This window comes from Dicentrarchus labrax, unplaced genomic scaffold, assembly GCF_905237075.1.
Source record: "Dicentrarchus labrax unplaced genomic scaffold, dlabrax2021, whole genome shotgun sequence".
Lineage (NCBI taxonomy): Eukaryota > Metazoa > Chordata > Actinopteri > Moronidae > Dicentrarchus > Dicentrarchus labrax.
In genome coordinates, this window is record NW_026136721.1 from 21,033,277 (window position 1) to 21,048,141 (window position 14,865).

Genomic DNA, 14,865 nt, shown 5'->3' on the forward strand with positions numbered 1-14,865 from the left:
AAGAATATTGCATTTTGAGAAATAATAAACAGACTATAAGAACAAACAGTCAGTGCTTGTCCTGCACAGTTTACAGTTCAAAAAACACAAAGTAGAATGTGATTCCAGTGTTTGAAGTTTAATCAGGACAACAAACCTAATAACAGTAGTAGTGCAACTTGCAGTAGTAGCCTTCACGTAAAAAAGAGACAAACAAAACAGAAGCTTGAGGATCCATTCAACATGGGCCAGAGTTGTTGACTGTGACTGTTTGCCAAGTAAAACCCAGAACCTGACCACACGTTTTAAAAAAAAGCTGTTCCTGGTTTGACTTTGCAAGTGTATCCAGATAACTTTATAATCCTGCATCATGTGACAAGCCTCAGTTTAGAGGTTAGAAAAACACATCCGTCTCTAACTGAAGGGATCATTTCTGTTTATCCCCAACCTGGGAGTTTGTGTAGCTCTCTAGGCGCACTGTAACAGCAGAGTTCTTTAGGAGTGTTTCATATGCTTAATTATGAATAATAGGGAAATGTGGGAGACTGCAACACCAGTGTTCAAGACACTCCTGGAAGAATTTGAAACCTCTGTGAAACACAACGTGACAAACTCCTAAATACATCACTTATTAAAGACACAACAAATTAACTATACCCTAACCCCCCACACACACACACACACACACACACACACACACACACACACACACACACACACACACACACACACACACACACACACACACACACACACACACACACACACACACACACACACTAGATAAATAGGAAGGAATGAAAAATAAAAAGGAGATGTACAGCAGACGGTATATAATACAAGTCTAGAACAATATCAGGCAACCCCCTCCCCACCTGACCTGTGAATTAATAAAATATCATCATGTAGACCACACATCACCTTCAGCGTGTCCAGTTCATAGCAGGACAAAAACACAGTAGTTGAGTGTAACTGGAGTACTCTAAAGCGCTTGATTTTACTTACACATTCTCAACTTTGAGGCTTCTTAGGTGTCTGAAAAAGTGAATCAAGAACACTTCAAGTACTTGAAACATTTCTAGCCATGATCCATTTAGCCTTTGTAAAATATTGCTCCAGCCGCCACCCATTAATGCCTGTTAGCTTATAATACCCATCCACACAAAGGTGAAGACAGAAGCCACAGAGTTTTTATTTCCGTTGATCAGTGAAGGCGATAAAGCACAGAAGCGTCATGTCCACCTTGCAGCTGCACCATCAACAGAATGGAGTCCTTCCCTTTGAAAGGAAATGAGGTGTCCTCTCGTGCCCCCTACAGGTGAGAGATGAGAAAGCATCCTCCTTACAAGAAGACAAACTCATCACTGTTTCTTCTGTTGTTGCTCCTGCCCAGTTTGCCCGGGGGCAGAATGTGGGCTGCAGGTCCACTGTTATTGCTGCTGTGACCCTCAAGTCCATAATCCTGACTCTGGCCTTCTACGAAGGTAAAGATGGGGTACTTCTCCTTTGAAGATGACAGGGCCTGAGAGGACAACAAAACCCAGTAACATAAACCGTCCTGGAGTGCACTCACAAGACAAGAAGGCTGATTGAACGGGGAAAATGTTGAGAGAGTGCATGAATATCTATCAAAGCAAGTCTTTTTTACTTCTACTTTAGTTCTTTAGTTTAGTTTAGTTTAGTTTTTAGTTTTTCTTTAGTTTGTGAGCCATTAAACCAGAGCTTCATTGCAATTAATCTGTCTTCTCTTCTTGAGTTAAAAACTTGGGTAAGAAAAATTTATTTTTGTTTATTTATTTTTTTGTTGGCCCACCCTGGAGCCAAAACGTCTCTTCATAATTGTGAGAAATAAACACTTAGAGGGCTGTAATCCTTTTAACTCCTTCTTGGGATTTGATGTGGTGCCTCAATTTCCTCTAGGCTGTGGCGTAACACTAATATGAACACAAACAATTTTGCTTTGTTTATCTACTGCTCTTGTTCATTCTGACCATTAAATGAGGCAGAAGTGATTCCACTGTTCTCGTTCTGTGAAAAACATTTATTTAAAGGTTTATTATGAAAAACTTTTTTAAAAAAAGAACTGAACATGAGGCTTCGGCAGACTGAAACTGAAAGATAATTAAATCTAGAAGGTATTTTCCAAAGTTACAGTTACAGTATTTGCTTACTGAGCTGCAGTGTAGGGATAGTAAGACTAAGAGCAAATATGAAGAAATCCATTGATTTGGCTAACTCAAGCATCATATTAGCTTAAGATAAACTTAAGCATGCATATGTCCTATGTACTTACACTGGAGGCACATAAGAAAGGGATCTAGTGTATAAACAGGAGGAATGATTACATCAAGCAAAACCTGTTTTAATGTTTATACAGGCACCTGACTATGGTTTTAAGACAGAATTGAACAATTGCAATCCTATAATTTAACAGAATATGAAGTAGGAGTTGAAATCGTATGTTCTTTTCTGTCATTAAATGCTTTAAAATCTAGAGTCAGGTTGATGGAGGAGGGTCTAAAAACTCACCTCACTGACAGCAGAACATAGAGACTCAAAGTCCTTTTTGTTCTTGGCATAAAAGCCGATGGTGCAGCTGGGATCCATGCGGCTGAAGGGCATCTTTTTGGGAGAGCTACAGTGGAACGACTAGAGAGCGACAGAAGCAGACAGAGGTCATAAAATAAAGGTTAACAACCTTTATCTTTAATGATCTGTTACAGTCAGAGTGTGAAAGTCACATGATCCAAGTCCAATATGATTTGAGAAAAAGAGATAAACAGCCAGACAGTGCAACTGACCTCAAGTGAGAAGTTGACTTGTGATACATCCACCACAGGCTGGCAGTAGTGAGGGTCCAGATACAGCAGCTGCTCGTCTAATAGACAGTGGGGAGAAGTAAAGGAATTAAACGATAAAAGCATAAAATCCCCACCTGCTACTTGCTGATCAGGTGGCCAGAAACACAAAAATGGCTCAGTCATATTTTGCTGTTTCCCCTATCCATAGACGTAGTCTTAGACCTTTTGGATTGGATGCTGGGACCCAAACAAAAATCTATCACTGTAATAAAATATAAAAAATATAGTGTAATAAAATATACAAACTTCTCTCTTTAAAAATAGTTAAGGTTTGGTTTCCAAAACAATTTTCACTTCTTCTATTGTGTGTCTTTGTTGATGATTTTCAGAATCATTGCTCCAGTAAGAGGAAATCAATGATTAGCAAGAAGTATATTTCGAGAAGTGTTGGTTGTTGGTTGCCAAGTTTCATGGAATCATTTTCCTTCCAACTTATTTTTCTCAGCCTTGAAGAAGACAGCTTTTTATGACATTTTTAAGCACTGTGTGAACACACCACAATGAGCAAACATTTTTAGGAGATTGGCATGCATTGAGTGCTTGGCACTGTTATTGCTGTATCACACTGAAGTAACTGCTCTAGCAAATATACAGAAACTAAGAAAAGAACCTCCGAGGTGGACAAATATACAGGAGTAGCAGATTAGCTGAAAGGAAATTTTCCTCAGCTCCCGGTTGTTTATGAATATCATGAAACTTAAGTGTATTACTATGTTTAAACTACGGTCACTTGGTTGGCGGTGTAAAATGTTGTCTACTTGTCGTGAGTTTAACTAATGGTTAGGAAAGGCTAACTGGATATCACTATCATGTAACAGACATCACAGATTTAAAGATTGTTGCTAGTAGAGAGCACTATATATCAAAGAAAGGAAGAGTGGTCTCTTCTAATTTGACTAAACTGGAGTGAGGGATCATGCAAAGAAATATGAAAAACAGTACATGTGATGCATTTCTGTCTGTGAAGAGGATCGTTGAAGGTTTAACTTGTCTGTTCTGTCAGTGAGGTGTTGAAATGGAGAATTCTAACTCTGTTTGAGCCATTATAATGATTATCACAAAAAAGACTGGTTCACCTCAGCTCCACTCAGCCCGGCAGCCACAGGTGATTATCACACTGCCGTAAGCACAGGAGTGTTTCTCTGCTGATGTTTACCTAGCCTCAGTTGTCAGTTAACAGACCCTTGACAAGAGAGTCAAGTATGACACAGACGAGAGCGACAAGATTAAAGGGAGGCGGTGGGATTAGAGTGCAACATGTTCAGCACAAGTATACCTTGGTTTGATAATATTATAGAAGGCAGACATTGCCAAAATATCTGGCTGCTCTATAGTCCTGGCTCTTGTATGCTGTAACCAAAGAACATCAGATCCTTTTTCTGAATGAGGATATTGTTTTATATTCCTTTGCTTCTGGTTCTCACCTTGGAAGCCAATGAAGTAAAGTGAATGCTTCGGTTTGCCTCCGATGATACCGATACAACAATCCAGCTTTAGGATGTTCTGGGAATGAACACAAATGTTTTCAATTCAGTTAAAAAATCTGAGCGAGAATTTAAGTTAGGCAACACAATTCTTTAGGAAACATGACTTTAACACAGAGGGGTCGATGGATAATTGGCAATATTCAGACCTTGACACATTCAATGTAGGACGGGTTGAGGGCCTCCCCTCCCAGCCGTACAGGCACCAGTATGATGACAGACTTCCAGGCTTGGTTGGACGGATCAGGGGGGGTCTGGCTTAGTGACAGGTCACATAGACGCACCACATCCTCTTTGTACACTGCAGTGCACAGAAAACACGATGAGAAAAAAAAATAGTATGCATACAAATATTTTTCATGTGACATATTTCAGAAGGAGAAACAGAAAGCAATAAACTAATACCTCTGAACTCTCACAAGGAGTAAATGCTCACCTGTACAATCCTGAGCCACATACACAACCAGGTTGTGGACCACAGATGTTTTGGCTACCGCTTTCCTGAGGAAAAAAAATAAAAAATACTCCAGTCAAAGCTTTAGTGTGTCAACTGTGTAAAGCCTTGCTTGTAAAGACAATGCCTCTTCCAATCCCCTTACCGTAGTATGTGTGCCACTATAGAGGGGCCATACCAGTCACCAGCCTTCTTCCCTGAACTTTTGCTGATTTCCACCAGCTGGTGAATCCCAAAAGGTGCTGGAGGCTGATCACCGAACCAGGTGACCAGCCTGTGGTGGACGGGCTCTACCTGGCTGTCCCTCACAGACTCGGGTCTCTTTTTCTGGCTGCATTTGGGCACCTGATCACTTGGCAGGGACTTTTCAGGGGTGTTGGTTCCTCGCGGCGTGGCAAAGGATGGGATTGGGACCCCTCCAGCCCGGGCTGGGGAACGTGGTCTGAACACCTCAAAGTCCACATCGGTTAGCTGCTGAACATCTGGCCACGCCCAATCTAGAGAATACAGAAAGAGTTGAACTTATCAATCAAGTACAGCCACGCTGAAGATCTGGGGAGTGTATTGAATTCCTTCAGTCTTTAGATTCAAACAATCAGAGGGAAGACATCTTTTAAATGCCATACTCATTAGCATGGACACACAATGAAAAAATGTTATAAAAAGACAGAATGGGACAGAGCAGCAAACAAGGAGCCATGAGACAGACAAATGCTGTATGCAAAGAAAAGAAACAGAAATAACACAGGATAAGATAGGCTTTAAAAAAGTGTGACTAAAAAAGGACAAAAGGAGAGAGAAGAGCAGAAAAAACTGAGTGACATTAAATTAAATCTTGCAGGAGAGATATAAAAAGTGGGAAGAAGAAGACATGAATTAGACAAGAAGAAAGATAAATAGAGGTCTTGTATAGTGTTGTTGCACTGAATGTAAATGTTTAAAAAAAAAAAATAGGTCAGATCTGTCAGATTATCCGTCACAAGACAACTTATTCAATTATATCTGTTCAATCTAAAAGGGGTATTCGTATTGTGCAGACTGAATGTATAATGGAATATATAATAAATCTGTTTCACTGAATAGGAAAAATAAGACCAACCAGCCTTTTAAAAAGGTCCCAACTGGCTGACAGAGTGCTCCTTAGATAAAAACTGATATTTTCTGTGGGTATGAGACAAACCTCTGGGCATCAAATGGACCAGAAGCCCCTGTGCCAGCAGCATCTGCCCACTGCGCAGCATACAGCCCCAGCCGCAGTCTGTGGTCCAAGTGGAGCCCTCCAGCTGAGGGAACTCCCTCCTGTAGGTCAGCCAAATCCTGGACACGAAAGCCAGACGAAACCGCTCCACTTCGTCTGAGAGGAGGCGAAGGGGTGGAGGGGGAGACAGAGGAAATGAAAGAGCTTGTGAGGGAGAACTCACTTATACTGTGTTGCTTCAAAACAAACAACTGTTTCTGTGTTTCATCTTTTGTTTATCTGACAGGAGAAAGATCTGTTTGCATGTCTGTATGTGGGGGGCTTTTTGTCTACTGTACCTTTGATGGGAAAGGGATTAACCTTGAGATTCTTAATGTGTGTATTTAGAGCTTACCTTCACTGTTGAGCAGATAGGAGTGTCCCAGGACAGTGACTGGCGATATCTTGTTGAAGGAGGTTTTAGACTTAACAGTCCAACCTACAGAAAGAGAAGCAGGGAAAGTGGAAGTTGGCAATGTAGCCATTACAGAAGGCTGATATAGATATATATATATCAAGTTTGTCATTTTACAACATACCATATTTGACGTTGTTCCATGCTGACATCAGTTTGGCTTTCAGTTTGTCCATCTCATCAGGCTCTCCGGTTGCCTCTCTGCTGGGATCTGGTGTCTGTGGTGACCTGAGTCCAAAGCTGCCCTGCCGCTCCAGGGGCTGCTGCCTCCGGTTCTCCACCAGCTCTTCCTGCATCACTCCCCCTACGTACTGTGCTGCGCTGGGGGAAACTGTGTTCATGCCTCTGAGCCCTCAGAGCTTGACTCTGGTGTTCCTCATTGCAACACAGAACTGACGGAGGGGAAGAGAAGACAGTAAGAGATAAGATAAATGATTGACTGCTGACGTGAGTTCACATTGATCACTTCAAACACTTAGTTGTTTACACTTATCCTGAAACAAAACTCTTTTAACTTATTACACTTAATATTACAATTGACACTTTAATCCTCTGTATGAAGTATATATTGCACGTCTGTCCATCCTGGAAGTGATGCATTTCTTCCTTTTTCTCCCTGTTAAAAGATTCTGTGGATCTGAATCCGGGGTCTATAGACAGAAAGTGTCAACCCCTCTGAGGAATTTTTTTTATTTTGGTCGAGACAGATAAAACCGACTTGACTTGCAATGGTCAAGTGGCTCCTTCAGCAAGCTCGGTATTAGATGGTGTTGTTTTAGAGCAACTCTGTGTATGTTGTCAAATACCACGCACACCAAAAGGCAAACAGCTTTAAATAAGCTCAAGATCATGTATTTGGTTGAGTTAAGATTCATTGATCTACTACATTATTGTTTGCACTTTTTCTAAAGCTATTAGTGAGATCATGACTAACCAAGTTAAAGGCTGATGTTATAGATTAACTTAAGGAGATGTTGGTTTCTTGGCTGTGTGATTTTAGTAGAAGTGCATACTACCCAAAACCATCAAATCTCAAGACAACTGAGTAAGCTCCTCCTGCTGAAGAAGACCGTGAGACAGCAGAGCTTAAACAATGAATCAAAAAGATAAATAATCAAATATTAGACTGACTCAATGTTTGACATTTTCTGTTGTTTATATGAGAGTAACCGAATTATAATGAGCATGAAAGTTGATTCTTGATATTGGAAATAGTAGTTTGTCAAACCTAATTGATTATCTGAGTTTTGGACTCACACAAAAAACATTTAAATGAGTCAGCTTACATCCTGGAAAAATGAAAATAATTGTCACGTGCAGGCCTAGTTGGAAGAGCCTGAAAGGCTAGTAATCACAACTATGTCTGAAGTTTCATACTCTTACAATCACATGGTTTTATTGCACTGTGAAAGAAACCCAACCAGCCGCTAAGCCAAAAGCAAGTCCTCACTTCCTGAAAAAGTATATATACAACATTGTCAGCGCAAACGTAAGTCATCCATCTTCAACTACTGATTTCACAATGCACACAGCACAAAGGGAAAGCACCAGTGACTTTTCCACCTTGCCCTGAAACTGATGATTAGCAGTTTCAATAGGGAACAGTCGCACAATGTGTAGTCACTGATTGCACTGATGGGAACATTTCTGTGAAAAAAAAAAAAACAACATCATGTGATTAGCATTTGACAACCGGTATGTCGGGCTTTTTGAGCGTCTGTGAAAGTCATCTGATTATGGTGGCTGTCATCATCCTCTACTGTAAATCAAGCTGTCAATTACTCACTGCAGGACAGAAACACGTCTGTCACGACACACGTAATGTGTCGTTTTCTTCATGAATATGTCTCAGGACCGCAAAATAAATCACCAGACTTTACGGCCAGCATCCGTACAGTCGTTTTTAATGCATTCGCCTGGTCTCACGACGTCAGTGCAGCAGATATTTTTCTTCTGAAACAAAACGCGAGCATAATAACCGGTTGTCTGCCGCAGCCCGTCCTCCTTTAAAACAGCTAATTCACCTCAAATTAAAGCCTGACTAGCTAACGACTACGTACCTGCTGTAAAAGCCGGTTAAGCTGGTCGGTACTTTGTAGTAGGTTGAATCATTTCAGAGTTTTTTTCCCCTCTTTTCACCCACGACTGCTGTCCTCAGTCTACTAGTTTGCTGAAGCTAGCTGTCTATAGCATTTCAGACGCTAGCTCCCGGCGTTAGCTATAATATATCACTATCTAACGTTAACGAGCTTTCACCACAGCCGCTGTCAGTGTGCTCCGGGCTCCTCCATTCATCAAACGAGCTTATTCCTACAGACTAGTTGGCAGGATAATCCAGTACATGGCAGGGTTTTGCTTCCCCGACCGCTTTAACATCTCCCTTTGACAGCAGAGAAGGGCATTTACTTCCTGTTGTCCTTTCCTGACGCAACGCAATTGGTTGAAGCAATCACTCCGACAACGCTGATTGGATAACGTCCGAATAATAGACCTCGGCTCTCTGCGATTGGCTGACATCGACTACAGCGATCATAGAGTTATGCAATATGTAACCTAGGCTACATAACACATGTTAGTAAGCAGGACACACTTTATTGTGCATTTGTATGTTTGAATGATTTAGAGTGACAGGTGCTATATATATCTAATATTTTAAATAAATGTTAAATACAAATTCTTAAATTCAACCCCTCAGTAGACCTTTTCACAGATTACATTTTGTCTCAGTAAGAGGGGACTAAAAAAAAGAAAGTAAAACAATTAAATAAATAAATTTTATGTTCCCCTATGTAACCTAAAGGATGTTAGCACTTAGGCCTACTAAACTTTTTTCACGTCAGAGACATGGTGGCTCTCATGCTATTAAAAAGTGGAGCCAAAAGCAAAAGATTTTTCATGTTTTGGGTTTTCGTTCACATTTTTTCCCTTTCTTCTCTGTTTAAAAAAATTGTCTTTCTTTTTCTAAGCCGGACATGTCACAGTAGGAAAAGCGCAGGTGCTACTAATAACATTCATGATGACTTCATTACAGCAATTATGGCAGTGCAGCAACAAATAATGTTTCTACTTACGCCCCGGTTTGATGTCAAACCCAACACTTTAATTTTAAAAATAAAATGTATCGATTTCTAATGGCATCCTTACATATTTCTATTCACTGCTTTTCTAACGTGCCACAATAATATACTGTTTTTCAGTTCAAATATCTTCATTTGAGAGTTTTCCAAGCAAATATGCATATATGTGATTGTTTGCAATTAAAGCAGCATTATTTCAGCCATCATTTAAAGTCTCCATGCCAACCTTTGGCCACACCAAGAATATTCTTGTAGATCTGACCCTGAGCAAGAATAAACAATAACACAGTCCTGAAAGAGAAAAAGCTTAATGGAGTACAGCCACTACGTCAATGTTAGTTACAGCTGCTATAACAAATATGTGTGTACCGTGACAAGATAAAAACAGGGTTATCTGTCTGTTGCAGGACTTTTATCAGAGATTATAGTAAAAAATAAAAAAAACAGTCAGAGTTGTCATGTTTTGGAACAAATCTCAGAATTTTATTCCACATACTGCACTTCAGGTGTCTGCATTTGAATCACATCTATCACAAACAAAAATGCCCCATGGTACAAATAAATACACTTTCAGTGAACAGAGAAACGTGGAATGTTTTTATACTTGGACTTTTGTGTTCATTTGTAGAATCCATATTTGTATACAGTATATTTACTTTTTCTTCAAAGTAACTTACAAACAATACCAGCAAATTAAGATTTTTTTTTCCCCAAATAAAGTGCATTTATACTACTCTCTCTGTCAATCACAAAAAAAGAAGAAATTCTCAAACATGTAACACTAGTATAGACACCACTGATTGGGAAAAGGCCTGAAAGTGAGCATAATAGCTGTATAAGTTTACATTACAGTTAGTTTTCTTAATCAGGTGATCAGAGCTGACCTGACGACTCATTTATTACATCAAGATATAAAAGAACTCCTCCCTATCAGTAGAGTATATAAGACAGTATATTTAAAAATGTTAATCCCTATTCCAGAAGATATAATTAACAGTCACGTGAAGAACAGCAACAGAAAAGGAACAAATTCATGTTTCAAGTGTTCATTTGATAATTACTGCAAACATTTTGTCATTAGAAACGTAAATGCATATTCAGTAACCCTATGGCTAATAACATCCATTCTGCAGTATTCTGGTGGTCTTGGCTTAATTAATAACAGAAGCTCTCACTCCAACTCGTTATTAATGAACATTTTATGGAAACATCTTTAACAGTGGCTGCTTTGAACCACTGGAGGGCAGAAGAGTACAACGCCAAATAAAAACCTCACCAGTTGATGCATGTGCTGCACCTTCAAACACTGTTGGATTCAGGGGTGGATTACTAACTGAATCCTTTAAATACATAAAAATCAATTTATATTGAACTAAAAATTAATTAAGAAATATTTTTAAGCTATACTAATGACAGGTTATGTAATTGTATACTGCCAATACCACACACATCAACTTCCCACTTTGTAGCTCGACATATCTTAAAGCCATTTTCAGCACATTGTTTTGTTGTCTTCATACAGACAAAACCAAAACAATGCTGCCAGCATTACACTGAGAGCCTCTCGGAAAACAGAACTAACAGAACAAACTTGAACATTTAGCAAGTCAAAACTGTTGCCCAGACTGAGCCACCGTTGTTTGAGACTAGAAAATAAATGTCAGTCTTTGAACTTCTGCCTCGTTGTGAAGTTGCTGTTGTTGGTTGAATCAGTTTACATTTGATGGGGAATCAAAGTCATTCTAATCAAATCGCTATCAGAAAGTGATATTTAACAACGCATCAATTCAAAACTGGATTAAATCGTCAAAACCTTACTCTCCACCCCAAATCAGTACATCAGCTAGTAGCAGTAAAGTGACAGCCGTCCTCACATACAGCTGTAAATGGTTTGCATAAGATTATGTACACTGGATAGTTACTGAGAATTAACTACTAAAGAGATGAATAAGACAACAAGTGGGAGAAGAGAAAGTTGTTTTTCCTGTGAGCATTTTATCCTTCTCAGCACTCTGGCGCTGAGATTATTGATTCAAACACCTTTATCAGTATGTTACATAGACAAATGTGAGCATTACATTAATCAATCTCGACTACCTAGCTTGTAGTAGCCTACCTAATGTATCAACACAGCCATTCTGATTACACTGTAGATAACCTTATTTTTTAAAGTAAAAGGTTCATTGTGATATACTGTACCATGCCCATATCCACAAACCCTAGTTTAGCTATAGAGCCCTTTAACAAAATACAGTATGCTACATCCATGACTGCCTGTTTTGGCTCAAAACAACACATGGGTTCACTGTATATGTGCTTATAATTATCTTTTACATCCACATAAGTAATCATCACTATGTCTGTGTGATTATTGTTATTAAAGTAGCAGAGTGTTGAGAACTGTTACTGGATCCCAGCTGCTGTCTGTTTATTTCCAGTTTGGTTTCTGTCATGACCCTTGCTGAGTCAACCGTGCTGAGTGTAATTACCCCTTGAAAACACACACACACACACACACACACACACACACACACACACACACACTTACACACTTCTTAACTCACTCACTCGCAAACACACTTAAATTCAGGGGCCACAGGCGTATGGATTTAAATGCATGAAAATCAGCTGCTGACACTGCTGCCTCCTGTGTAAGCGTGTGTTCACGTGTTTGTGCATGTGTCTCTGTCTCTCTCTGTGTGTGTGTGTGTGTGTGTGTGTGTGTGTGTGTGTAGGCTGCAGTCTGAGGCAGAGGGAGAAAGGGCTGTGGTAGCCCTCCTGCGAAGGGGAGATAAGCGCTGAGCCTGAGCTCTGTCAACCTCGCTTTCCTTTGCAGCAGGACACAGCCTTCAAGAACCACCAGAAATAGACCCAAGGTGGTTTCTCACACAGACACACACACACACACACACACACACACACACACACACACAATCCCCTGTGACAGACAGAGCTGAACCGTGCTTGATGTGACATCCACTGACAGAGTGCCTGCTTTGGCTTTGTCTGACTGTGCACATCAGCTCAGTAAACTGCTGGATGAAGAAGAAATGAGCTTAATCATCTTGTTGCTCACTTTACCCACCGTAGCCAAACTGAGGCTGTGTGTCATTCGTGTTGTTTGATGCAAATATTACAATTTGACCGACTGTGCCTTGGTTCCTCCTCGTTTCATTGTCTTGTTTGATATAAGCAGTAAAAGAAGAAAGGAGTGACTGGATTTGGTATTCACAGTATTCAGCATGTTTTGATCGGTAAAGCACTTTTTGACCTTCTTGTATCTATAATACATGTAAAGTACAAACCATGTGACATGCGTTCACATAGACCCACACACATATACATCTGATAAAGTGTTCCACATTACATTAAGTCTTCTTATTAAATACTTTATAATAGAAAATCAACAGATAATGCACCTTTACAGTAGATTATTTTACTCCTGGTTTAAAGTTAGAATCAGTCAATGATTGGAATCAATAAATAACATTTCATATACTCTGAAACTGGAATGTACATGTTTTTAAGTGCTTGACTTCTGTTGCATTGTTCTTCCAAAAAAGGCATCTCTTTTTTTCTACTAAAGTCCCATTTAGGGACCCCATGGGGTCACATTTTCGGCTGGCTGCTACCTGTTGCAGCCTTCTCCAGTGGTGAAGCAGCAGGACTTTGGGTCACGACTGCAGCCCCAACAATCACTCGACCTCCAGCAGGAGTGTCAGACTTTCCTGCTGTGCCTCCCTGTTTCTCCTCCGCTGCCTTAGTCTGCTGGTCTTTGCTCTTGGCCCCCTCCTGGGAGCCAAGCTTGATTGGCCCGAGGACGTTCTTGGCCACGGTGGTCAGCTGGCTGACGAAGCTCGTCTTTTCGCCGGGGGAGACAGGCCGCGACTTACAGAGCGAAGGTCCACAGAGGGAGGGGGTGACAGCAGTTGGGGAGGGAGAGGGGGAAGGCGAATGTTCCTCCACAACCTCAAGGCGACATTTGTCCTCCCAGTCAAGGGTTCCCCGGTAGCAGTTGACAGACCCAAGTCCTTGCCTCACCTTGCCCAGCGAGAGCGGCTGCCCATGTGGGGGCACGACGGGAGCAAGAACGCGAGCTGGAAGTTTGGGGCTTTTGGAGCCGAGATCTTGAGTCCTCGAGTCACTGCTCTCTGCTCCAGCCTTCCTCAGGCTGTCCCCCATACCTGATGGTTTAAAGGTTTTATTAATGCTCAGAGGACCTGCTGTCACTGTCGCGTGGATGCCGATGGATTTATCAGGAGTAGAAGCAGAGCTCTTGGTGAAGGCAGCCCCAGGTAAACCAGGCCTGCTCTTGTTGTTTCCTTCCTGCTTTGGTTCAGTTCTGCCCCCTAGTTGCTCCCGGGGTTCTTTACTATTAGATAACATACCTTTGGGTGCCTTGTGGTCTTCCTGTTTCGGAGTTAAGTCTGCCGGACTCTTTTCAGGCCCCTTCTGGCCAATTAGACTTCCTGTTGTTTTTGTAGGGGTGCTAGGAGTTGTAGTTTTAGTGGTTTCTGAACTTAGTCTGGAGCTCGGGCCAGCTTGCGAGCTCAAGGGCTGCTCACCTGTATGGGGTTTTCTTGTTAAGGATGACTGGGATAATGTTGCTCCAACCCGACTCAATCTCTCCAGGACTGCCGTGGTATCAGTCTCCCTGTCTTTCTCCCTCTCCCTTCCTCTTTCCCTCTCTTCCCTCTCCCTCCCGGCCAGCAGTGTTTCCCTGCTAAGTGGTGACTCTTGTCTCCCTAGTCTCCTCACAGGCTTCAGGACCCCGGTCTCTGGGTTGGTTGAGGATGAGGGCAGGGGTGGAGGATTAGGAGGCAAATTTTCACCTTCTGTCTCCAGCAGGCTCTGGAGCCCGAGCTCACAGAGGAAGGCATCCTTACGGTACTCAGAGTGCTGCACCTCCAGGCTGTGCTTCCTCAGCGGACCCCCCAGTCCTCCGGTAGAGCTGGACTGGGTCAGAGGCGAGCCCAGCTTCTCTGCTGACTGCACCCGTTTGAGAAGAGGCGATCGAGGGGGTTCCGCACTCTTGGGCCTGGGACGGACTACTGGCGGTGAGGAGTGGAGCTTGGCAGGGAAGGACTGGGTGGTGTTGGAGCTTCCCACTGTGTGTCCTGGCAAGGGTGGCGGGGAAGACTGGGTAGGGGAGGGTGTGTGGGCCAGCGGGGACAGGGGGATGTTACCAGCAGATTTACAACGGGCAGAGCGATACTGACGGTGGAGTTTAGGGGAGAGGCCGTGCAGGGAGCTGGGCCTCATGTGCTGAGATGGAGCAGGGGAGTTTGGAGTGCTGGAGGCTGGAGAGCTGCTCTGGGAGGAAGCTCCTAAAGGAACACACACAGCAGAAAATATCAA

At 41.8% G+C, this 14,865-nt stretch overlaps 2 protein-coding genes across 4 annotated transcripts in view; both read right to left on the reverse strand.

The window, feature by feature from the left end:
* Nucleotides 1–102: 102 nt before the first annotated feature.
* On the reverse strand, nucleotides 103–8,831 carry atg4da (autophagy related 4D, cysteine peptidase a). Its single transcript, XM_051384378.1, has 11 exons — nucleotides 8,491–8,831; nucleotides 6,555–6,822; nucleotides 6,371–6,454; nucleotides 5,959–6,132; nucleotides 4,924–5,275; nucleotides 4,761–4,825; nucleotides 4,474–4,625; nucleotides 4,265–4,343; nucleotides 2,781–2,857; nucleotides 2,509–2,628; nucleotides 103–1,501 (listed from the first exon to the last, which is right to left on the reverse strand). The coding sequence occupies exons 2-11, from the start codon at nucleotides 6,769–6,771 to the stop codon at nucleotides 1,322–1,324; spliced, it is 1,500 nt and encodes a 499-aa protein (XP_051240338.1). The 5' UTR covers nucleotides 6,772–6,822; nucleotides 8,491–8,831; the 3' UTR covers nucleotides 103–1,321.
* Nucleotides 8,832–9,960: 1,129 nt separating this feature from the next.
* mast1a (microtubule associated serine/threonine kinase 1a) overlaps nucleotides 9,961–14,865 on the reverse strand; it is a 72,834-nt gene continuing 67,929 nt past the window's right edge. For all 3 annotated transcript variants that reach the window (XM_051383733.1, XM_051383732.1, XM_051383734.1), the window contains one exon: nucleotides 9,961–14,834. In XM_051383733.1, coding sequence (XP_051239693.1) covers nucleotides 13,117–14,834 — 1,718 coding nt within the window. In that variant the 3' untranslated portion in view covers nucleotides 9,961–13,116. The remainder of the gene's footprint in view (nucleotides 14,835–14,865) is intronic.